General features: G+C 45.1%; 3 protein-coding genes across 5 annotated transcripts; 1 reads left to right on the top strand and 2 right to left on the bottom strand.

Moving 5' to 3' along the window:
• Nucleotides 1-6635: 6635 nt before the first annotated feature.
• On the top strand, nucleotides 6636-10054 carry LOC100193835 (ADP-ribosylation factor-like A1A). Of its 2 annotated transcripts, XM_035967714.1 has the most exons (7): nucleotides 6636-6899; nucleotides 7707-7788; nucleotides 7868-7900; nucleotides 7986-8107; nucleotides 8765-8926; nucleotides 9013-9062; nucleotides 9474-10054. In XM_035967714.1, exons 1-7 carry the CDS (start codon nucleotides 6862-6864, stop codon nucleotides 9488-9490), a joined length of 504 nt encoding a protein of 167 aa, XP_035823607.1. In that variant the 5' UTR covers nucleotides 6636-6861; the 3' UTR covers nucleotides 9491-10054. The 2 variants fall into 2 exon arrangements, with proteins under 2 accessions (XP_035823607.1, NP_001313390.1); NM_001326461.1 differs by lacking the exon at nucleotides 9474-10054 and having other exon boundaries at nucleotides 6722-6899; nucleotides 9013-9340.
• Nucleotides 10055-13530: 3476 nt separating this feature from the next.
• LOC103627690 (uncharacterized) lies at nucleotides 13531-15656 on the bottom strand. 2 transcript variants are annotated; one of them, XR_002262083.2, is made up of 4 exons: nucleotides 14672-15654; nucleotides 14439-14595; nucleotides 14138-14334; nucleotides 13531-14013 (listed from the first exon to the last, which is right to left on the bottom strand). XR_002262083.2 is itself a non-coding variant. In XM_020537783.2 (4 exons), the coding sequence occupies exons 1-4, from the start codon at nucleotides 14861-14863 to the stop codon at nucleotides 13800-13802; spliced, it is 615 nt and encodes a 204-aa protein (XP_020393372.1). In that variant the 5' UTR covers nucleotides 14864-15656; the 3' UTR covers nucleotides 13531-13799. The 2 variants fall into 2 exon arrangements, 1 of the variants encoding a protein (XP_020393372.1); XM_020537783.2 differs by having other exon boundaries at nucleotides 14283-14334; nucleotides 14672-15656.
• Nucleotides 15657-19998: 4342 nt separating this feature from the next.
• Nucleotides 19999-22030, bottom strand: LOC103627689 (uncharacterized). Its single transcript, XM_008647982.3, has 2 exons — nucleotides 21149-22030; nucleotides 19999-20339 (listed from the first exon to the last, which is right to left on the bottom strand). Exons 1-2 carry the CDS (start codon nucleotides 21860-21862, stop codon nucleotides 20292-20294), a joined length of 762 nt encoding a protein of 253 aa, XP_008646204.1. The 5' UTR covers nucleotides 21863-22030; the 3' UTR covers nucleotides 19999-20291.
• Between the last annotated feature and the right edge of the window lie 951 nt (nucleotides 22031-22981).

The raw sequence follows: 22981 nt of genomic DNA, 5'->3' as shown, positions 1-22981 counted from the left end.
TACAAACATGAGAATCAACCTTAGCATTTAAACTAGCATTTTCATTTCTAAGGTTGTCAATCATCTCACGGCAAGTGCTTAGCTCACTAGATAATTTTTCATATTTTTCAACTTGTAAAGCGTAAGCATTTTTAACCTTAACATGTTTTTTATTTTCCTTGATTAGGAAGTCCTCTTGGGAGTCCAAGAGATCATCCTTCTCATGGATGGCACTAATTAGTTCATTTAATTTCTCCTTTTGTTCCATGTTAAGGTTGGCAAAAAGAGTTCGCAAATTATCTTCCTCACCACTAGCATTATCATCACTAGAAGACTCATATTTAGTGGAGGAGTTAGATTTAACCTTCTTCTTTTTGCCGTCCTTTGCCATGAGGCACTTGTGGCCGACGTTGGGGAAGAGGAGTCCCTTGGTGACGACGATGTTGGCGGTGTCCTCGTCGTCAGAGGAATCGCTTGAGCTTTCGTCGGAGTCCCACTCCCGACAAACATGAGCATCACCGCCCTTCTTCTTGTAGTACCTTTTCTTTTCTCTCCTCTTGCCCTTCTTGTCGTTATCCCTGTCACTGTCACTTGATAATGGACATTTAGCGATAAAGTGACCGGGCTTACCACACTTGTAGCAAACCTTCTTGGAACGGGATTTGTAATCCTTCCCCTTCCGTTGCTTGAGGATTTGGCGAAAGCTTTTGATGATTAAAGCCATCTCCTCATTGTCGAGCTTGGAGGCGTCAATTGGTTGTCTACTTGGTGTAGACTCTTCCTTCTTGTCCTCCGTTGCCTTGAAGGCTACCGGTTGCGCCTCGGATGTGGATGGTTCGTCAAGCTCGTTGATCTTCCTCGAGCCTTCGATCATGCACTCAAAACTTACAAAATTCTCGATAACTTCCTCGGGGGTCATTTTAGTATATCTAGGATTACCACGAATTAATTGAACTTGAGTAGGGTTAAGGAAAATGAGTGATCTTAGAATAACCTTAACCACCTCGTGGTCATCCCACTTTACGCTCCCGAGGTTGCGCGCTTGGTTCACCAAGGTCTTGAGCCGATTGTACATGTGTTGTGGCTCCTCCCCTTTGCGAAGCCGGAACCGACCGAGCTCCCCCTCAATCGTTTCCCGCTTGGTGATCTTGGTGAGCTCATCACCTTCATGCGCGGTTTTGAGTAAATCCCAAATCTCCTTTGCGTTCTTCAACCCTTGAACTTTGTTATACTCCTCTCTACTCAAAGAGGCTAGGAGTATTGTTGTTGCTTGAGAGTTGAAGTGCTCGATTTGGGCCACCTCATCCTCATCATAGTTCTCATCCCCTTTGGATGGTACCTGCGCGCCAAACTCAACAACATCCCATATGCTTTTGTGGAGCGAGGTTAGATGAAATCGCATTAAATCGCTCCACCTAGCGTAATCTTCACCATCAAAAGTTGGTGGTTTGCCTAGTGGGACGGAAAGTAAAGGAGTATGTTTGGAAATGCGAGGGTAGCGTAGGGGGATCTTACTATACTTCTTGCGCTCTTGGCGCTTAGAAGTGACGGAGGGCGCGTCGGAGTCGGAGGTTGATGTTGATGAAGTGTCGGTCTCGTAGTAGACCACCTTCCTCATCCTTTTGTGCTTGTCCCCTCTCCGATGCGGCTTGTGAGAAGAAGATTTTTCCTTCTTCTCTTTGTGGTGAGAAGAGGAAGACTTTTTCTCCTTCCGTTTGGAGGAGTCCTTCTTCTTCTCCTTCCTCTTGGTGCGGGACTCTTCCGATGAGGTGCTCCCGTGGCTTGTAGTGGGCTTTTCGCCGGTCTCCATCTCCTTCTTGGCGTGATCTCCCGACATCACTTCAAGCGGTTAGGCTCTAATGAAGCACCGGGCTTTGATACCAATTGAAAGTCGCCTAGAGGGGGGGTGAATAGGGCGAAACTGAAATTTACAAATATAAACACAACTACAAGCCGGGTTAGCGTTAGTAATAAAGAAATGAGTCCGCGAGAGAGGGTGAAAAACAAATCGCAACTAAATGGAGAGTGTGACACGCGGATTTGTTTTACCGAGGTTCGGTTCTTGCAAACCTACTCCCCGTTGAGGAGGCCACAAAGGCCGGGTCTCTTTCAACCCTTCCCTCTCTCAAACGATCCACGGATCGAGTGAGCTTTCTTTTCTCAATCACTTGGAACACAAAGTTCCTACAAGGATCACCACAAGATTGGTGTCTCTTGCCTCAATTACAAGTGAGTTTGATCGCAATGAAAGAATCAAGAAAGCACGATTAAAAAGCCAAGCAACAAGAGCGACAAATGACACACGGATCACTTTCTCTCTCAAGCCACTAATCACTAATGATCTCTTATCTTAATAGTGAAACTTGGAGAGATGGAGGCTTTGAATGTGTCGTGGAATGGATTGCTAGCTCTTGTATTGAATGTTGAAGGTTGGAATGCTTGGATGTCTTGAATGGAGGTGGTTGGGGTTGTATTTATAGCCACCAACCACTTCCTAGCCGTTGGGCCATTCTGCTGAGCGCGGACGGTCCGCCCTCCTGGTGCGGACGGTCCGCCCCTGTAGATCAACGGCTGAAAATGCAACGGTCAGCAGTAACGGCTATATCAACGGCTATATTGCATTTAATGCGATGTCAGATGTCAGACAGAGCCAGTCGCGGACGGTCCGGTCGTGCACCACGGACGGTCCGCGAGGCCCCCTATAATTCATTTCTCCGAACCCGTCACCTTCGGGTTTTCGGTTTCTTACCGACCGGACGGTCCGCGCCTGAGGCCGGACGGTCCGCACGAGGGCTCAGACGGTCTTGCTTTTCCTCCGGACAGTCTGTAGTGGAAACTTGTGTTTTTGCATTGGTTCTGCCCGAAGGGTATCCCGGTGTCGCGGACGGTCCGCCGCAAGGGCCCGGACGGTCCGCGCTTGGCCTGTTTTTCCAAAAAGCTTCTCCTGTCCGGAATAATCTACGGTATTCCGGACAGTCGATTTAGTATGTTTGTAGATGAACCTTTGACACCTGTAGAACTTGTACACTAGAGCAAACTAGTTAGTCCAATTGTTTGTGTTGGGCAATTCAACCACCAAAAATATTTAGGAACTGGGTGTAAGCCTAATTCCCTTTCAACTAAAAAAACCCAAACCCCTAACCCGCGGGACTCGTCTCTCTCACCGTCTCTCGCACGCTCTCATCCCCTCCACGCCGCCGCCGCCAAACACACACTCGCAAGCCGCGCCGCCGGCCCGCCGGACCCGCACCGTCGGACCGCGCCGACGCTCCCTCTTCGCTGGGCGCCACTGGACACGCGCCGCTGGCCCCGCGCCGCCGCTCTATCGCCGCAAGCACTCGCCGTCGCCGCCTCCGTGGCTGTGGCTCGTGGCCTCCACAAGCACTCGCCTCCGCCACCGCCGCCGCAAGCACTCGGTATTTGAACCTCATCAGGACGCTAGTTTCAGAACTTATGTATTTGTACTTGTGTGAATTTGTGATATGAACATATATCCATGTGTTTGAAATCTGTATTGTATGTGATATTCTGTGTTGCATGTGATATTATGTTTGTCTAATTTTTCATTTCTGTAATACTTATTTTTTTCATGGGTACCGTCGAACTTAATGCGCAGCCCACACAGACCCACGCAGGCCAAATAAGTTCGACGGCCACGTGGCCCCGTCGAACTTAACAATAAGAACGTGGGTACCGTCGAACTTAATGCGCAGCCCACACAGACCCACGCAGGCCAAATAAGTTCGACGACCACGTGACCCCGTTGAACTTAACAATAAGAACGTGGGTACCGTCGAACTTATGGGAACAAATTCGACGGTCCCCGTCGAACTTAAAAACGTACGTTCTTAATGTTAAGTTCGTCGGGACCGTTGAATTTACTTCTCTAAGTTCGTCCAAAAATCGTCGTCGGCTATATTCGTTGGTAAACCCACGTTCTTACTGTAAGTTCGTCGGCTATTACATTAAGTTCGACGGTTTGTCACCCACGTTCTTTAACTAGTTTCCTGTAGTGTCATATGTGAGCCTCCAACTAGTGAACCTCCTCCTTATAGCACCGATGAATCCACAGCTACCGAAGCTCGTTCTCCCCCATCATCTCACTTATCCATATCCTCCTCCGTACCAAATGGTCTCCCTTTGTATGGCTCAGACGATATTCCCCCTACTTATGGTCCCCCTTATTATGCTCCCCTATGTTCCCTCTGACCTATTGTGTCCCCCCTGCCGCATATTGAGCTTCTATCCCTTCTGCTCCTAAAGGCACTACAGTGCTATCAAGCAGCCATAGTGAGGTGGCCTCTAACCAGTCGCGTTCTCTGTTGCGTCGCAGGCCCAACCCTAACATGATTGGACTAAGACAGAAGATGAAAGACTTATAATACACAAATATATTTATAAATTATATTATTTTTGTACAAAGTGAACATTTTGTGACTTTTCACATTTGTAGGTGCACACATGGTTAGCCCCTCCGTTGATCCTATTGAGGGCAATAGCAAAAAAGTGTTTGCCTTTTGAGCCAAAATTGTGGACACATTCAACTCCACTACCGAGCATCCTCGTTATCATACCGCCAAGGTGCCAAGCAGCTCAAGGATTGATGGTCCACGACCAACAAAAAACATTCCCTTCAATTGTTTATACTACAGGTTGGTCACGACCCAGCCTAGCGGAGCAAATGATGCTTAGCTGCTCCAAGCGACAAAAGGATAGCTTCCGCACAGGGCAGGTGAGAAAGAATTCAAGCTTTAACATATGTGGCTCGCACTTCGTAATCAATCAAAGTGGTGTGCACGCCATGGTGACTAGGGATGAAAACAGGACGGGAAATTCTCGTACCGTCCCGTTTCGAATACTGTTTTTCCCCATCGTTTTCGAATTGTTCAGAAACCGATTAGAAACGGTACGAAAACGATTTAGCTAGTTTTTTCGATCGTTTTCGTATTTTTCGTTTTCGAGTCGTGCTAATACCGTTTTTCTACCGTTTTATATAATATGAGATAGATCTAGCATATAATTTATTTAAGTTATAGACTTTTGTTGTGTTCAAGTGAATGAATAAGCGAAAAGAAAATGTTATAATTACTCTAACTAATATGAATGATGAAAAAGAGTTGTTTGTCTATTTCTAAATCTTAAAAATTAGGCAATACATCACTTTATTATGTTTTTGGTAAAACTATAAAATAGTTATCTTTCCGACTATAGTTTATCGTTTTCGATCGTTTTCGAATAACCGACAATTCTGATCCCGTATTTCGACCGTTGGTTTTCGTTTTCGTTTTCGTCCCGACCAAAAAATATGAAAACAAAAACAATTTAGCTGTTTTTTCGATCGTTTTCGACCGTTTTCATCCCTAATGGTGACTCTGGCGATGTGAGCAAACGAACATGCATCAACCTAGAGGGGATTATAGCTCGGGATCACCCGATAGTGTTGAAGCACCACGTCCTATTGGTCGTGATAGAGTGAGAGTGCAACACAAGGGTAAAGGGTTAGCAACGAGCAGGAGTGAGGACCCTAGACGAAAAAAGACCATAGCAAAGAGGCTCTATAAGGCTAGCAAGAAGTTAAATTATGTAAAGTTATATGATTCATGCACCAAATTGATAGATCAGAACACCGATAATGTGCCCGAAGACATGAGAATGATCCATATTGCGACCATTAAACGGTTGGCCAAACAATTATAACTAGATGACAAAATAAACAAGAAGGCTAGGTGGACGAGGGGGTGAGTAATTTTTTATGCTCTTTGTATTTTATTTGGTTTATGGGTTTGTTAAATTTATGTAGTTTTTTAACAAACATTTGTAATATGTTTTCATATTTTATTTGGATTAAAATGAGTATGTAGAAGAAAAGCTGATGTGGTGCTGATGTGGTTGTAGTCTAACGGTAAAAGTTATGTACCAGAAAATTTCGATAAATAAAGGCTAACATTGGTAGATACAGATGGATTAATAGTGATTCAGTGGTAGATACATATCAGAGCCATTGGAACCGAATCCACAAGAAAACCCAGGAATCCAAGCCCCAGTAATCCAAGCCCGATGACACCCGAAACGATCATTAGTGTCCATGTAACCATGGGTCTATTTGTTTCGGTTTCTGGCCAGATTTCAGCTATCGGAATCGGAATCGGCTTCTAGCAGCTTTTATAAAAATTGCTCAAATCTACGTAAATGCAGAATTTATCATGTGGTCACGACGGGAGGAATCCACCACTTTCTAAACCCTAAACCGTTAGACCCCTCCATATTCTTCGGTACGGGAGTCCTGTCATATACATCTAGATTATCTATATTATATTAAAACATCAGTTTTACTGATTCCACGGTTTCCACCTTATCATGCTCCCCTAGCTTTAATTAGTAAAAATACTAAAGTTTATATATAAATGTAGATTTGAATCATGGTTGTTAGTTCTAAACTCACATTCACAACCACCTAATCAACAGAATACATATGCTTTTATGTTGTATATTCTATATTTTATATTATATATTTAAACACAAATAGAAAGCGTACTTACACTTTGCTAGTTCTTCGTAGAAAAGCACTTTAAAAAAAACTGTCCCAACAACCCGGCAACGGATCGCATCGCAGCATCTGGCTACGCCACGGCGCCACGCTATGGACCCGCCAGGCCGCCACACGACACGCCTAGGCCAGCCTGAGCCAGCCCCGCAGTCGCCTGTCCTGTGTCCTCCGGTCCCGGACCTCTGTGCCGCACTGCCCACAGCGACAGCATCGACATCGCCCCGGTCCCGTGTCGCTTCGCTTCGTAGCTCGCCGCCTTCCCCGCGCCCCAGCAGCAACGGATTCCCCTCCCCTCGAGAGATCCGACCCTTGGCCCGGTCGCTGGGGAGAGCGGCATGGGGCTCTGGGATTCGCTCCTCAACTGGCTGCGGAGGTCCGTGCTGCCAAACTCTCTCTCTCTCTCTCTCTCTCTCGTCATCTTCCCTCGCCCCTTCCGCTCCAATGCATTCATTTCGCAGAAATCCTTCCCGCCCCTTTCTTTCGATCAGCAGTTTCGGGGTGTCTCGACTGGGGCGGGACCATGAGTTCTCTTGGGATTGAGCTAGACTGGGATTCCTTTGCGGCGATTTTATGCTGCTTGCTCGCGAATTCAAGTGGCTCGCGTGCTCTACGCAGTTAGATCCATGTCAGTAACAGTTACCGCAAGCACGCAAACTTAAGTTGCTTCTGCATACTAGCCTTGGTAAATCTTCATGATGTGAGGATAGTTATTACTAGGATAAAGAGAACTGGTTGGAGTACGGGTTAAAAAATATCTCTGCGTACTCACGATTGTTGAGCGAAGATTAATAGATACACGATCAAGCTTCAGAAGCGTATAAGGTGGTGCCCGGAAGAAGTTTAAATTCGATCTTAAAAAAAGAGTGCCTACATTCTGCAGTGTGGATGGAGTCTTCCATTGTTAGGATCTGTTCCTGCCCTTCAGGAAGTGCTTGATCATGTTTGAATGATTGGTTGCTCCTACTCATGTTTGGTGAATTTGAGTTTTCACTGCATACACCCCACTGTGGCAGATCATCTTATTTATCTGTTTACTCTTAGCTTTTTTTTGGATAAATGAGATCCTTTCTCTGCTAGTGTGAAATTAGCATCTGTACCAGTGTGTACATTTTGATGGCTTTTAAGCAGTGCATATTGATTTGTAGCAATTCTACTCATGGCAGTAATATTTCTATTTCAGCTTGTTTTTTAAGCAAGAAATGGAACTCTCCCTGGTTGGGTTGCAGAATGCTGGGAAGACATCGCTGGTCAATGCTGTTGCTGTATGCATCAACTCAGTCAAGATACATTACCATGTTATCTGGTGTTTTGATTTTAATTCATGGCTTCTGTGCTTTGCAGACAGGTGGCTACAGTGAGGACATGATTCCAACTGTATGTACATACAAACACTTTCTTTATGTTATCCTGAACAAATCTTGGTTATCTAATTCACCTAAAATGCTCATCTGTGAAACAGGTAGGCTTCAATATGCGGAAAATCACCAAGGGGAATGTCACAATTAAACTTTGGGATCTTGGTGGGCAACGAAGATTCCGCACTATGTGGGAGCGCTACTGCCGTGGAGTTTCTGCTATTCTGTAATTCCTGCTCTTCTAAAATACTATTCAATATTGAATATTTTATATTCAGTTTTTTGTTAGTGAGATAGGATTACAACATTAACATACAACTCAGAATCTCCAATTGGAGGTTTGGAGCACTTTATGGCTGGTGTTCATTTCTTAAAGATAATCAAATCCTTAGAGATAAACCCAACATTCCCTGTAGCAAGGAGATATTAAACTATAGATTGCTGTCTAACATTATATTCATTTTCATACCCTGATTAAACATGTTTTCTTCCCTTACAAGCAGTATAGATATATTTCTTCTGCGTTCTGTTTACCCCTGTATTCTGCGTTCTGTTTACCCTGTATGCAGACATGCTTGAAGGATAACTGTAACTTAGAAACTGACACATACATAGAGAGTGCAGGAGGACGGGACTGTTGGGTGACGCTTTATCAAATAAACAATAAAGGAACTCAAGTACACTACAGTGAATATCATCAAATATGTATATTCATTTTCTTCATTCTCTTGAAACTTAAAAATTTAAACCATGATGTTTGTTCCTGCATTTATCATGTTATCTTGTGCGTGTATGACTGTTGTTACCCAGATATTTTTCAGTTATATAGCTTTACTGGATATCCTTGATGGGTCATGATTTGATAATTTTGTGACAATTGCAGATATGTTGTGGACGCTGCTGACCGAGATAGCATCCCAATAGCGAAAAGTGAATTGCTTGATCTGCTGACAAAACAGTCTTTAGCTGGGATTCCCTTGCTTGTCCTTGGCAACAAAATTGACAAGTCAGAAGTGCTTTCGAAGCAGGCATTGGTTGATCAACTGTGAGCTCAATCTTCATTTGCCTACGCATCATTCTACTTTCTGCATTATAATTCAGCTGAAGCTCTTTTGACTTTTTTGTTTTCAGTGGACTGGAATCGATAAAGGACCGCGAAGTTTGTTGCTACATGATCTCCTGTAAGGATTCTGTGAACATAGACATTGTCATCGACTGGCTTATCAAGCACTCTAGAACAGCAAAGTAGGCTTTATGTGTGTTTGTATCACTTGATGCATGGTAATTTGAATTTACCTTTGTGAATCAGTACTCCCAGAATCCTGGTTTCTTGTCCAGATGTTAAAAGCGTTCACCTCGTAATTTATGATCCCTTTGGTCTCACAGACGAATTGTATGGTATCTAGAAGACCAGAACCTTGTATTTCCTTTGCAATTCCCTTGAATCTTTTATTATTCTTACTGTGAATGTCGTCCAGTGTTTTTATTCTGCACATACCAAACCAGACCTATGGCCATGCAAAATTTTCTTCAGAGATTCTGGGAGAGTAGAGTATGGTGTTAAATATATCAAGGCCCATAATATGTTGTAGGCCCATATGGCATGTGAAGACTGAAGACAGGATACTACGGGAACGTATTTTCCTCTCAAATCCTCTCAAGGTAACTGTTCTAACATCGAATCAAAGTGGGAATTGGTCTAATCAATACATGTGATCCATTTTTTTCCGTCGCTGCCATGGCTCCCGTCGCGGATCCTGTCGTCCTTCTTCCTCGGCTGGCACTCGTCCGCCTGGTGCCCATCCGCCTTGACTGGCACCCCCGTCTACCTCCTTCCGCCTTGGCTCACCGTGGTCGCCTCCTTCTGCATCGGATGACCGTTGAGTTCGAGGTATTTATTATAGCCCCCATGTCTAAACTAGAATTTGTGAACAACACATAAATTATGCGCAGTCACCGGACACGTCCGGTGACTACACATTATCTAGTTGTTGGAACTAGTTGTTGTCGACAGTTGAGCTCGATGTATCCGGTGTTAATGTCCGATGAGTATAACCTAGCTCGGTTGCATTTGCAACATCTCTGAGTACCATGTCCATTGTGGAGTCCGCTGCACCACCGAAAACATGTGGTGCATTGTAAATCTTCGTGTACATGCTACAGATCTCTGTGAGTGCCCTGTCCAATTGGCGTCTGGTGCAATGTTTGGGTCACACCTGTGTTTCTAGTGTGCTTAGTTTTTTTAGCCCTTTGTTTAGCATAGGCACGATACATGTATGGTGCTTCATCCAGTACACCATCGTACACGTCTAGTGCTGCTATGTAGAATGTTTCTTCATTCCTTCATGTTTCTTCATTTAGGCTTCTTTTGTGTTGTGTCTTGGACTCTTTAATGTTCTTCATAGGTCTTCAATGGATCTTCGAATGTCTTACTTTGAGGTGTTGGTCTCCTTGATCACCACATTGCCTTTGTCCAAGCCCATGCTACATCCTTTTAACTATATCCATAAACACTTAGCAAACAACATTAGTCCAAATAGTTATGTTGATCATCAAACACCAAAACACTTAATCAAACGGGTGGATGCCTAGTTTTTTCCTTACTCGCTAGAGCTCTTTGGTTTGTATACATAGACCAGCGGACTCGTCCACAACGGTCCAACGACCCTATTCATAGGGTCTGATGATCATGCTCTCTCTAGCATTCCACATGTAGGCATCATACTATCTCTGCTGGCCCAATGACCCTAATTCTAATGATCTAACAGCTCTAAAACCGCTCAACACTTTCAAATTTAAATATTCATGAATGGGGTTTGTTCCAAACAACTTTTGGGCCTCATTTGAGCTACCTAGAGCTAAACTAATGTGCATAAAGTATCATACTAAAGTCATTAGACTTACCTAGGTCAAGCTGCTAGTTCATACCCCTAGTTATAGTATGGTCAAAGAAAAAACAAAATTCTAAGTTATTATAAGTGTCTCTCGACTCTAACCAATCCTTGAAAACTACTCCATCCTTAACATTGCCATCCATCCTTTAAGAACTGAAATGATTTCTATACTTATGCCTATACAAAACACATGCTAGTAGCTAGTCCCAATAATCTTATGTCGTTATTAACCACTAAAACCACTGAGGGCCTATATGCTTTCAACATGGTTGGTGTGGTCTCCTAAGACTACAATCTCCTTTGAGTACAATAATGGTGCGCGCAAGCACCGAATGGTAATAGGTATGGAAAGCTCGCTTAACATTAGACCTAAACTTAGATCAAACATATAAGTGATCTTACTACCTAAGAATTTCACAAAGCACCTACATTAATCACCATGTGTATCATCACTAAGAACTATGAGAGTGGACATCACTAGAATTGAGCATCAAATCCTTTGGTGTGTTTATGCTCTAATACACTTCAAATGACCAATTGGGGTGGTGTTTATAGACCCCAATTCCAAAACTAATCAATGCCAAAAGTGGCAGTAATGCACATATGCATTGGACATGTTTGGTGATAGCTAGCGTTGGACATCATATCAGACCTGTGACAATTCGACCATCGAAATTTGACCGTTGCGATGTTTTTCTATTAGCACCAGACACTAGCACTAGATAGGAGTACTAGACATGTCCAACGGTTGAATCAAAGTTACTACAATGTTGTGTATGCACTATATATGCATACCAGATATGAACATCAGATATGTCTTGCGCTATTTTTTTGGCGGACGCACTTTTGTATTTTGTGTATAGTTTTTAGCTTCGAACTTCAATTTTGATGATCTTAGACTTTTTGGAAAACTAATGAAAAGCTCTACAACTTAGGACGCCAATTTGAGAAAATATAAAATTATGAGACAATTCTAATTTATGTACCTCTTTTGTCTTAACTTTGGTGGCTTTTATCTATGTCCGAGCTTGTACTCATTGGAGTATAAATTCTTAGCATGTCTTAATTCTTATAAGTCTTCAATTTGGCTTCTAACATCTTACTTGAGGTGTTGATCATTCGGACCATCAGTTTACGTAAGTCTAAGCCTACCTTGTATCTATTTGAATTATACCTTATATACTAGTAAATAACATTAGTACAAATGGTCATATTGTTCATCAAACATCAAAATCCAAACTTAATGAGCCATAAGGTCTATTTTTCGTGCACTCTGCTTTGTATTTTTTGCCCTTGTTAGTATATAAGGGAAGACGTGAGCTCATGTAGAAGGGGATGGCTAGACAAACAATCGTTGCATGATCAACAACGGAGAATCATAGACCAAACCAACCGAAGAACTTTAGGATAGCACTAAGTAATACCTACTAATCTCTCCTGATTCCTCCATTGTAAGAGACCCTAATTAGGCATTCCTAACAAGAAGAACAATGTAGTGATGGATGTAGGGCTCAGAAATCTGAATTAGGATAAATCATCTGTGTCCCTTATATTAAGTATTTTGAACATTCGAGCCACATAAAATTCACACACCGACCTCCAACAAACAACATGATGCTTGCCTTCAGTGGCGGACCCACAGGGGGTCCGGATGGGCCCTGGCACACCCTAAGCCAGGCCCACCGTGGACCCCACCTCATTGGCTCATTCCCATTCGGTCTTATCGTTCAACTTCCAAACGCAAAGGAATTCCATACGTCTGTTCCTTCAACCTTCGTACGACACGAGACGAGTCTGGAGTTTGGAGATCGTGTCTTTGTGACGGCGCTCTGCAGCACTCTAGGCCTCCACCACTGGGCCACTGCGCAGCGTGCTCCCAGCCTCTCCTGCCCCCGCGGGCTGCGGTCTGTGGCGGCAGGCTGCGGGAGAGTCGCCGAGATGCCCTACGTGCTCCCCTGACGCCGAGAGCTCGAGACGCCCTAGCGTCGCCGCGGCGCAGTTCAACTATTGCCCGTTGGGCGTTGGTCCCAGCCGGCCCAGACGCCCGGCCACACGCCGACGTCGTTCTCAAATCTCAATATCAGATTCTCAGTTCCCATCTCCAGGAACCAGAAATCCAGAGCTCCTCTCTTTTCTCATCTTTAGGAACCAGAGGTCCAGAGCTCCTCTCTTATTAATTTGTATTATGTAATACAATGTATATATATATTGGATGATTGTCTTGTTACATACATTGAGAGAGATATTTTCTTTAAAGTGGATGGAGAAGATATAATTAAGATTTTTATGGCGTTGAGCAAACGTAGGACAGATAAGTAGCATTACAATCTTTATGTTTAATGTATGCAACTTTCATTTAATTGTTGAATGTTAACCGTTATATCTATATATCGATCTGTTTACCAAATTTATTATAAAATTATATAGAATTCTATATGAAAATTTTGTTGTGGCACACCCTATATGAAAATTCTAGGTCCGCCACTGCTTGCCTTGGTTACAATCCGGGGCATAGGTATAACACCGGTTACAGAATTTAGACACATGTAAGCCTAGCTATAGGAAGTTACATTCTTTGTGTTATGAACAAATGAGACCAACAAAATGTTACATTACCGAAAAGATATGCAATTAGTAGAGCAAGTACAACACCGGATAAAGAATTTGCTAGCACTACATTCTTTGTAGCATGAACAAAAACATGCAAGTCATAAAATCAAAACTACTACGTTGTATCCTTTCTAGCATGAACAAATGAGCCCCAAAAAAACTGTGCATTACGGCCGGAGAATATGTGCAATTAGCAATTAATAGTTACTGTTATTAGCAAGCAAGCACAACAGGTTAGCTGATCTTAAAGTTCAAATACTAGCTGACACCAAGGGCCTTTCGTCGATTAGACAAAGTGGAAATGGGTTCTGATGGTTGGATCCATGAACCCAAGAACAGTAAAAATCCATGATTTGGCCTGGATTGTCTGGAGTCATAGAAGCTCTTTGAACTCCGATGGCTGCTGTGCCCCAGCTAGATCCTCAGCTCAGTGCTCACTGCCTCGTCGCCATGGCTCGCTTTCATTCTCTTGGGATGGTCTTGGGAGGCCCGTGGCCGCCGGTCCATGCCGCCAAGCGAGGCGCTGGTTCTCGCGGAAACCGTGGCAGCCGGAGCGTCCGTTGTTTGCGCAGGGAACCGCCACTCCTCTCTGCGAGGGTGATGCTGCATCGTCCCTGCACTCTCCGCCCTGCAAGATCGAGAAGCAAACAGAAAGGCGCAACAAGGAAGGATAACCTGGGTCAGACAGATTCAGCACGCTGCAAACCGCAGTCCGATCATCTCGTTCATCGGGATATATAGGCTGCCCATACCGCCCTCTGAGACCAGGAGTACGTTTGCTAGAGACCACCCCAAGCCATATTGTGATGCTTGCTTGCATATTGGGAGTACGTGTTAAAATGTATGGCATGGCATGGCATAGATTGAAAAAAAATAATGGCATGAGTTTTCTCCTGCCTTTGCTTGCGTTTATCCAGGAAGCGGGCGAGGGATGCCGTTCTCTTAAGACCTGATGAAGCAATGCAAAGGCACACACACAGCTAAGATGCGCATCCGTGTATGTATATACTCCTTCCTAGCTATATAATAATTTCAGGAGTCTTTAGTCCTTACTATCGCTGACATGATGAGCCAATCTCCGATGCATTGTCATCTGCGCTGCACCACCTGTGATTGCAGCAACTAGTTCTAACTGCGGCTCTGTCCGTTGGACGGACAGGATTCCAGCAGCGTGAGCCTCCTTTGCTACCATAGCCAGGACCTTCTCGGCCTGCATGCCATGTGTATATATCCCGTCCGTGATTTGGCACGCGGTATCATCAAAGTAGACGCGGGGATAATCCTACCTGTTCTATCATAGCACCGTCATAGGCACACACAGAGCCCGCGTAGATTATCGTCGTTGGCGCGGTGGAATCGTCATGGGTGCTCCGTGCTACTGCCGCGGAGGCGGAGTCCTCAAAGATCAGTCCTGCGGTAACCGGCGGCCTGCTGCCAAAAAACAACACGCCTGCGGCGGGGCAGGGACAGCATTGCATGAGCGGCGGCGAGGCGCACGTGGCCACGGCATGCGCCCTGCAGCCCTCGCCGGCGGCCAGCTGATCACTACAAAACGTCGACGGAACCTGAAAGATCTCCCTGAAAGAACCGAGCTGAGAGAGGCTCGTTAAGATTTGTCAGAAAAGATGGGTCTCAGCTTTCCTCCTCGGAGAAGGGCCCGGGACACAGACCTTCGTCGGGGACGACGCTAGCTCAGCTGGCGCCCACCGTGCCGCGGTCGACGACGCGGGCGGCTTCGGCATGCTCGCCGGAGGTGCTGCTGCAGGGACGACGCCGTCGTCCACGTCCACTGGCCGGGGCCGCGGGCGCACCGGCAAAGGGGCGTCGGCGGCGAAACGTAGGGGCTCGTCGAATCCCGTCTTCTGATAAGGTCGTCGCTGCGCCGCTGAACCACCTCCGTGGCCGCCGCCGGCCATCGGCGGCGGCAGCAAGCCAAGTCCCAGGAGGTCCGGCCCCATCTCTCCCTCTCTCGTCTCCTCGTCCGCTGCCGCCCGGGGAAGCATCTTCGTGTTCGCTGTTCTCATGTTACGTGCGCGGTGAATCGTATGGCGACCGCCTGGTGGCGGTGGACTGGTGGTGGTGGTGTGGCTTCGCTGCCTGCGCTCGCGCGAGCAGCGGTATTCGTACGCGCGGCTCGTGAACGTCGTCGTTCCACTTCGAGGAGCGCGATCGCTCCGAGCCGCGCGGGCCGCGGATTGTTATTGCGAGGCTGGCCGGGGTCCGCGGGAAGGCCCGAATCGGATTAGACCCGCAGTGAGGAGGAATCGGGGGAAGGCACCACATCTCGGGATGGGGCAACGAGCAATTCTCCGTCGGCAATAGCTCTCTATCTCGGTCCCCGCGACAAAAAAAATTTCCCACGGAATCCCACGAACGCTTGTGGGGAATATTTCTTCCTCATCCCCGTTCCCCGCGGGGATAAATCCCCAATGAGGGCTTGTTCGGTTATTTTCAATCCATATGGATTGGAGGGGATTGATACAGATTGAGAGGAATTTTGACTTACTAGAGATTGAAACCCCCTCAATCCCCCTCAATCCATATGGATTGGGGTAAAAGCGAATAAGCCCTGAGGATTTCCATCCCGTTTAAATTATAATTAAGACATACATACTTTACTATTAATGTTAAACATTGTCACTTATACACATTGTCAGATATAAGAAATCATTATGGCATACATCAAAATGAACACATTTGTATAAATAGTGGTCTCTTGACAAGGTTATTATTTATTTTTTTCGTTAACTAGTACACAAAAACATAGTCACGTGCAAGTTTAACGACCCCCGTCCTCATCCCCGTTTACCCATCGGGAGATAAATTTTCCCCGTTTATATCACCGTGGGGAAGTTTCTTCCCCATCCCCATCCCCTAATAGAGGAATTCCCGCGGTGAATCAGGGATCGGGTCCCCATTGCCATCTCTAAGTCTACATCTTGTTCTCTTATTCCTATTAGGTCCCGTTTGTTTCCTTTCATTTTGAGAAATTGGAATCTTACTAATGGAATAGGCTATTTTTTGAGAATGTGACATTCCACCATTTTTCAAAGTTATTATATAAGCCTATCTTAAATTCATGAGGTGAGAGATGAAAATTGATTCTATAGATTTATATGCTATTTTCCCGATGTGTAACTTATAGCACACTTTTCTACTTGCTTCGCTATAACATAAATGTAGTATATAACTATCTCTCTCATATGATCTATGATAATATACAAATATATTACATATATAAATATATGAACTTAATTAATTTTGTCTAAATTATAATTATAAAAATGGAATTCAATTCCGACGAAACAAACGGGGCATTATCCTATATACCATATAGATTAGATTGCAAGCGTTCGTTTGGTTATTTCTATACCTTAAAGATTGTAAGAGATTAAAAAATTATGAAGGATTTTAACTTGGTATAAATTAAAACTCACTCAATCCCCTCCAATACATATGTGTGCCATATCAAATAGTTATTGCATGTATTCGTTTTGAACCGTTTGAAGCCCAAAAAATTGAAAAATCCAATAATTCCAAAAAAACTGAAAATTCAATCTATAAATAAAAAAGTCAACCTACGGGGGTAAGACAACCCCCGAGTATTGTATTAAGAAGAAGACCTTCTCACACAGATCGGTAAAACCTCCGAACCCCTACACCACCCATACACAACAGCATCGAAGCCCATGTGAAAACGACCGCGACCGGGGCCGAGCCTTAGACCTGTGCTTTGGCGTGGGACAGACGAGGGAATTTTTTAACCACAGCCTAAAATTCGCTCCCGCGTGAAGTCGAACCCAGGACCTGAGGAGTGCTACTCAGACCACCTAAACAATTCAGCTAGAGGCCTTTCGTAAGGCAATCTATAAATAGAGGGGGTGTTTTCGTACATTCACATCCTCTCTCTATTTTATTCATTTTCTTATATTGCAGCCTCCCACTCTCTATTTTAATATGAATATCAGGTGAAGTCTAAAACTTCCTAAACTTCATCGATTTTTGCTATCAATCTCCACAGCTTCTCGACACCACTGCCGGCATAGGGAAAGTCTTCTTTGATAGTCTTTCTCTTTTACATCATCATTAGAAGGATATTTCTATTTGTCTTTATTCCTTCACTCCGCAACCTCTATTTCTCATATCCTCCTCCTTTGCATTTTTACTGACCTTGCATGAATGCTCCTCCTCCTAATGATGATCATGTCAACTATGCTCCTCCTCTTTTCGCTGAAGCTCCTATCACTGATGCTCATCCTTCTCCATCATTTACTTATCCATATTGTTGGGGGCCTTCGTCTTCCAAAGGTCCTCAAAAACATGATTTAACAATGTTTCTGGAGTATAATACATGAACAGGTACCTTCGGACTCGGATCAGAACCACAATGTGAAGAAGTACGAAGAATACGAAGGTTGGCGCAGAGCCGAAGCTGTGCGCAGGGGAGCTTCAGCATGATAGCAGAAAGGGGAACCGACTTAAAAGGGAAAAGACTATTTAGACCTCGATGGATTACTATAGAGTCATTAACAAATGTAAAGGGCACGAGTGTGATTTTACATAGGCTGTGTCTCGTGCCTATAAATAGATGAACAGTGCTCCCGTACTGTTCACGCTGACTTGGCATTTGCTTTTGCGTCACGCTTGTACCTTTACTTTCTTTCGAGCCGAAGATACATTTGTAACTTAATATTATTTCTATTTTTCCACAATAATATAATGAAGATGAGTTGATAATGCTATATGACTATTTATGTTACCTTTTGTATTTTACACATTTCCTTCTATTACTTTCATGCCTTCGATGCTCGAAGGTATGTCCTTCATGACCTTCGTCTGAAGATCATTATATCCTAAGGGAAATAATATTTCGAAGGACGAAGGGCGTTAATATTTAACATTTTATGTTGCCTTGTTCTTGATTCATAGTATTTGAGAACAAGTCTCCAACACATATCCTTCTACATACCCATATAAATATCCATATGGTGCTCCTCCATATGGATCATATGATGTTCCATTCGGTGCTTCTTCTCCATTCTCTCTCATGTTTGGTGCTCCTCTCCCATATGGTGCTACTCCATATGGCGCCCGTCCTCCAGTAGTCATGACAGTGCCTTAAGCAGCGACAATGATATTGTTTTGAACTAGTTTGCTTACTTTGGTGGTCCACGATTCCAAGGACAAAGGGGTTGAACGAAGACAAAGGATAAAAGGCAAGTAAGTGTGTGTGAGTGTGTGATCTAGGAGAACTGAGAGGTGAGGAGAAGTGGGTTGTCAATTGTTCGGGAAGAGCGGTGGGAGACGATGAAGATTGGTGGTGGCTTTCCATCACTGGCTGCACACCCTCGCTAGATCGGTGGTTTAGATTTTCTTGGTGGAGTTACAACTCAGGCAAATCTTGTCGGGCTCCCACCTCTTTGTATGGTGTGGTCTGACGAGGTCCCACTCACCAATCATATAGGGTTGGACTCCCTAGATACATTCTCTACACTCTACTATATTTTTAAAAAAAGTCGGAGCAACTATGGGTCGAACCTAGACCCTGGGTCACGGTGAAGATTGGCGGTGGCTTCCCCTCGCTAGATCGGTGGTTTAGGGTTTCTCGTTGGAGTTACAACTCAGAAAAATCTCGTCAAGCTCCCACCTCTTTGTATAGTACTGTCTGACGAGGACCCACTCACCAACCATATAGGGTTGGACGCGCTAGATACATTCTCTACATTCCTACTATATTTTTTAAAAAAAAGCGGAGCAACTATGGGTCAACCCAGACCCTCTCATCTCAGAGTGCACAGCTCATACAACTGAGCTACACACTCATGCATTTGTGTAATGTAGAGAAAATATATTATAAATATTTATTAAGCGACCTATATGATACAGAGAAATTGTGGCAATGCACAACTGACTAGTACAATTAAATAATTAATGATTCATGAATAGCTGTGCTCGACTAGAAGATATGGCCTTGTGGGTGTTGTAAGTGCAACGAACTGTGCATTATGTCATTATGAAGCGGCAAGCGAGGTTCAGAAAACATCCCTGACGCTGAGGACCAACGGGATCGCACGGAGTCCGCAAGATGTTTCAGATCACCTTGTTTGTTCAAGAAGCGCAACACGCGTGTCACTGACTTGGGCGCATTGTACGTATATACTCTTACAATGGTAGGGCTAGGTCAGATCGTACTCCATGTGCAGGTTTGTTGTGATTGGCGGCAATATCTTTATCCAAATCCACATGATCGGTGGCGATAAGGAATGCCTAAGGTGCAGCAATGCACGACTTTTTGCAAATTTGCAAATGATGCTCTTGCATGTGCTGAGGAATTCAGCCTCCCAATAATTCTTCAACGGACGATCGACCAGTTCAACTCGAGGATCCATTCAGTGTGGAGGAAGAGTTGCTGAGTTTCCATTCCAAAATCATGCGGGAACGGATGAGGTGTACGTATAGATGGAGATGCACATGGGCCTCTTCTTAAGACGACGCTACACAATGGCAACGAGAGTTGACCTGAATAATTGGGTTTGCACTGTTGCACATAACGCATCACACATCCACACTGTTGCACATAACAAGAGTTGACCTGAATAATAAACAACGGAGGAGAAGCCAACAGGAACACGGAGAGATTCGAGAAGGCGGAAGGAAACTTGGTGACAGTCTAACACGGTGTCAGATCACTGGATGAAGGTGAATCGGAAGCCATCGGCGGCTTCTCATCTTCAAACCATATAGTTGTTTGTTTCGCTCAAATGAGCAAGCGGGAAGAACAAATACAGCAGCGACTGCAGATAAGTTTACAATTCCTTATCTCCTGGTCTGACAATCACCAAACATGCTTTGAGACAGTAAAAAAAAAAAAAAAGAAGTGTTAACTCGCTTCAGGGAAGTACAGAATCACGCTATTATTAGCTCGTCCGGCAACTCTACGAACCGTGCCTTTTTCTGGAACATCAAAATGAAACCTAAATTAGCAATGAGGGGGGGAAAATAGTCAACTATATGCAAGAGGCAGTACCATTAACAGGCAGGCGTAACAACCATCAACTTCATTTAGATTACTCCAAGCTCAGGATATTCAGCTATTGTGGCACAAACATGGCAAAGCAACTTCGTTTTCGTTTTTTTTCTTTCAATTGCATAATACCGTTCACCTAAACAGTCATTTAACTTGTTTACAGAACGTTTAAACGCTACAGTGGTACATTGTTTCCATTCAAACGGCCGTTTAGTAGCCCCTTTAAAACAGCCATTTTTGCCTATCTGTGGGTACGTTTAACGCTTAGAATAACACTGATTGTATCCTCCTTTTTGTCAAAAAAACATCTCCAGATGCCACTCGAAAAGTCTATCATGTTCCTGCATCCAGCGCACTTGTATGTTCGTTGTTCCCCGTTATGAGCGGAGAACAGCAGTTTCACTACGCAAGCTAGCTTATTAGTGATCTCTGCAACGGCAAGGAAACTGCATCTAAAATTGCCATGTAACCTCGTCCGTGCTAGGGCGCGCGTTCACACTAGATTAGAATAACCAGTGCGATCTTTTTAAAAGGCGAGTAATCAATGAGCTAGGCGATCTTAAAACAAATAGGCATTCTACGATTTAGATCGTAATTTTAATAAGGGGCAATAAGAAGAGATCGAACCGAGATCCCAAATCACGTTTCTACGTTGCAGCGTGCAAATCTTACTGTGTTCACGTCTCATGGGAACAAACAATAATGCAATGTACGTGGGGGATAGGCATAGGGGTACCTCGTTGGTGCGTGGCAGCGTGGGCCACCGCTGCGGCGTCTTGGCCGCCGCCGCCGCCGGCAGCATGAACCCGGCGCCCCATTCCGGCGTCTTGGCGAACCTTTGGCTCCGCAGTATCCCGGGCGGGCGCTCCGGGATGACCCGAGCGCTGGCGTGCGCGTCGCACACGGCCGCGCCACATAGCTCCATGATCTTGGCGGCGACCTCGGCTGGGTCCTTGCTCTCCCCCATGAGCTTCTCCACCTGCGCCCTGGGAAGACGCATCTTAACGCGCACGGGCGTGGCGCCGCTGCCGGTGGGAGGAAGAGGGGAGGCGGCGCCGCCGGGAAGCGGGGAGGTGGGGGCCGACGCGGAGGCGTGGGCGGAAAGCGAGGAGAGGTCGGAGGTGGAGCGGCGCGCGAGCTTGAGCGACTCGAGACGCTCGCGGGCCCCGACGTTGAGGTTGCCCGACCAGGCGCGGCGCATGGGACCTGCGGGCGCGCGGCGAGGGAGCGCAACGAGGAAGTAGAGCCGGCCGCGGCGGAGCGGCGCGTCGGAGGCGAGCGGGCGCGCGCGTGCGCCCAGGAGCTTGACCTCCTCGGACTCGAGCAGCTGGAAGCCCGGGTGGTCCCGCAGTACGTCGGCCGCGGCCGCCGGGGGCTTGACGCGGAAGGAGGTGCCGTCCAGCTGCATCACCTTGGCGCCCTTGCGCTTGCCCCCGAGGCTGTTCCCCATTGCGGTTTACGGCGTCGTGGAATGGGTGCGGTGGCGTCGTTGCTGCCGCCGCTGCTCTGTTGCGACTTGCGAGGCGGAGGGTTTGTGTGCGCGCGCGGTGCGGGTCTGCGTGGCGCGGCGGCGAAGGAATTTTAAAAGGTGAGTCAGAGGAGGAGAGGGAAGCTCGAGGAACCGGAGATGCCCGAGGTAATTGCCGTTTCTCTTTCCAGTTTCCTTTGGTTGATTTGGATTTGGTGCCTCCATTTCTCTGGTCACTAAACCAATCTTTAGACTTTGTTCGGTTATTCCACTTCCATGTGAATTAAATTGTATTCGAATATATTAGGATGGATTTTAACTTGCTATAGATTTAAACCGATTCAATATCACCCAATCCATATGGATTAACAGTAAAACGAACAAGCCCTTATGTGTTCCTGACTTTTTTTTAAATACGGGTGGAACTTTAGGTCTGAAAACAAACCGAACCAAGATTAATAAGTGACTGAGTTTGACTTGGCTCATCCACTCCACGAGCTTAAGAATGAGACTTCGCTCGACTCGTAAGTCATATCTTGGTAAATATTATTGTATTATATATTAAATTAATATTACTTAAATATGAATATAGAATCATTATTCAATATTATGACAACCTAAAATCTGAATTGTCATATATCCACCATTAAAAGACTAAAAATGAATCGATAATCCATTACGATTCTGTAAATTGATTAATTCAGTCAATTGATGCATCTTGCGAGCCAGCTCGGCTCGCTTCACCGACAAGCCCAAAAATCAGACTTCGATTCGCGAGCCGCTCCAAACCGAGTCGAGCTGCTCCGAGTTCCAGCTTATTTTCTAACCCTATGTGAGACCATGTAAGGGCATGTGATCTAGGGTGTGTGTGGGGGGTGAGGGAGAGGTTGTTTCAACTTTCAAAAGTTTACCGATCTTATCTCTTAACGACTATATGCACGATCTACTGTAAATAGCCTAAGGTCCATCAACTCCTTTGAAATCCCCTACTCATACTTCCTATTCATATTTAAATAGTTACCACTTAAAATTCTTCTCGTTATTTTACCTCCTCTCTGAACATTCCCATTGTTCAGCTCCCTTTTAGGGCTTGTTCGACTT

The sequence above is a fragment of the Zea mays genome, chromosome 5 (genome assembly GCF_902167145.1).
Source record: "Zea mays cultivar B73 chromosome 5, Zm-B73-REFERENCE-NAM-5.0, whole genome shotgun sequence".
NCBI lineage: Eukaryota > Viridiplantae > Streptophyta > Magnoliopsida > Poales > Poaceae > Zea > Zea mays.
The sequence above is the reverse complement of the archived record's forward strand: the minus strand, read 5'-3'. Positions and strand labels throughout refer to the sequence as shown.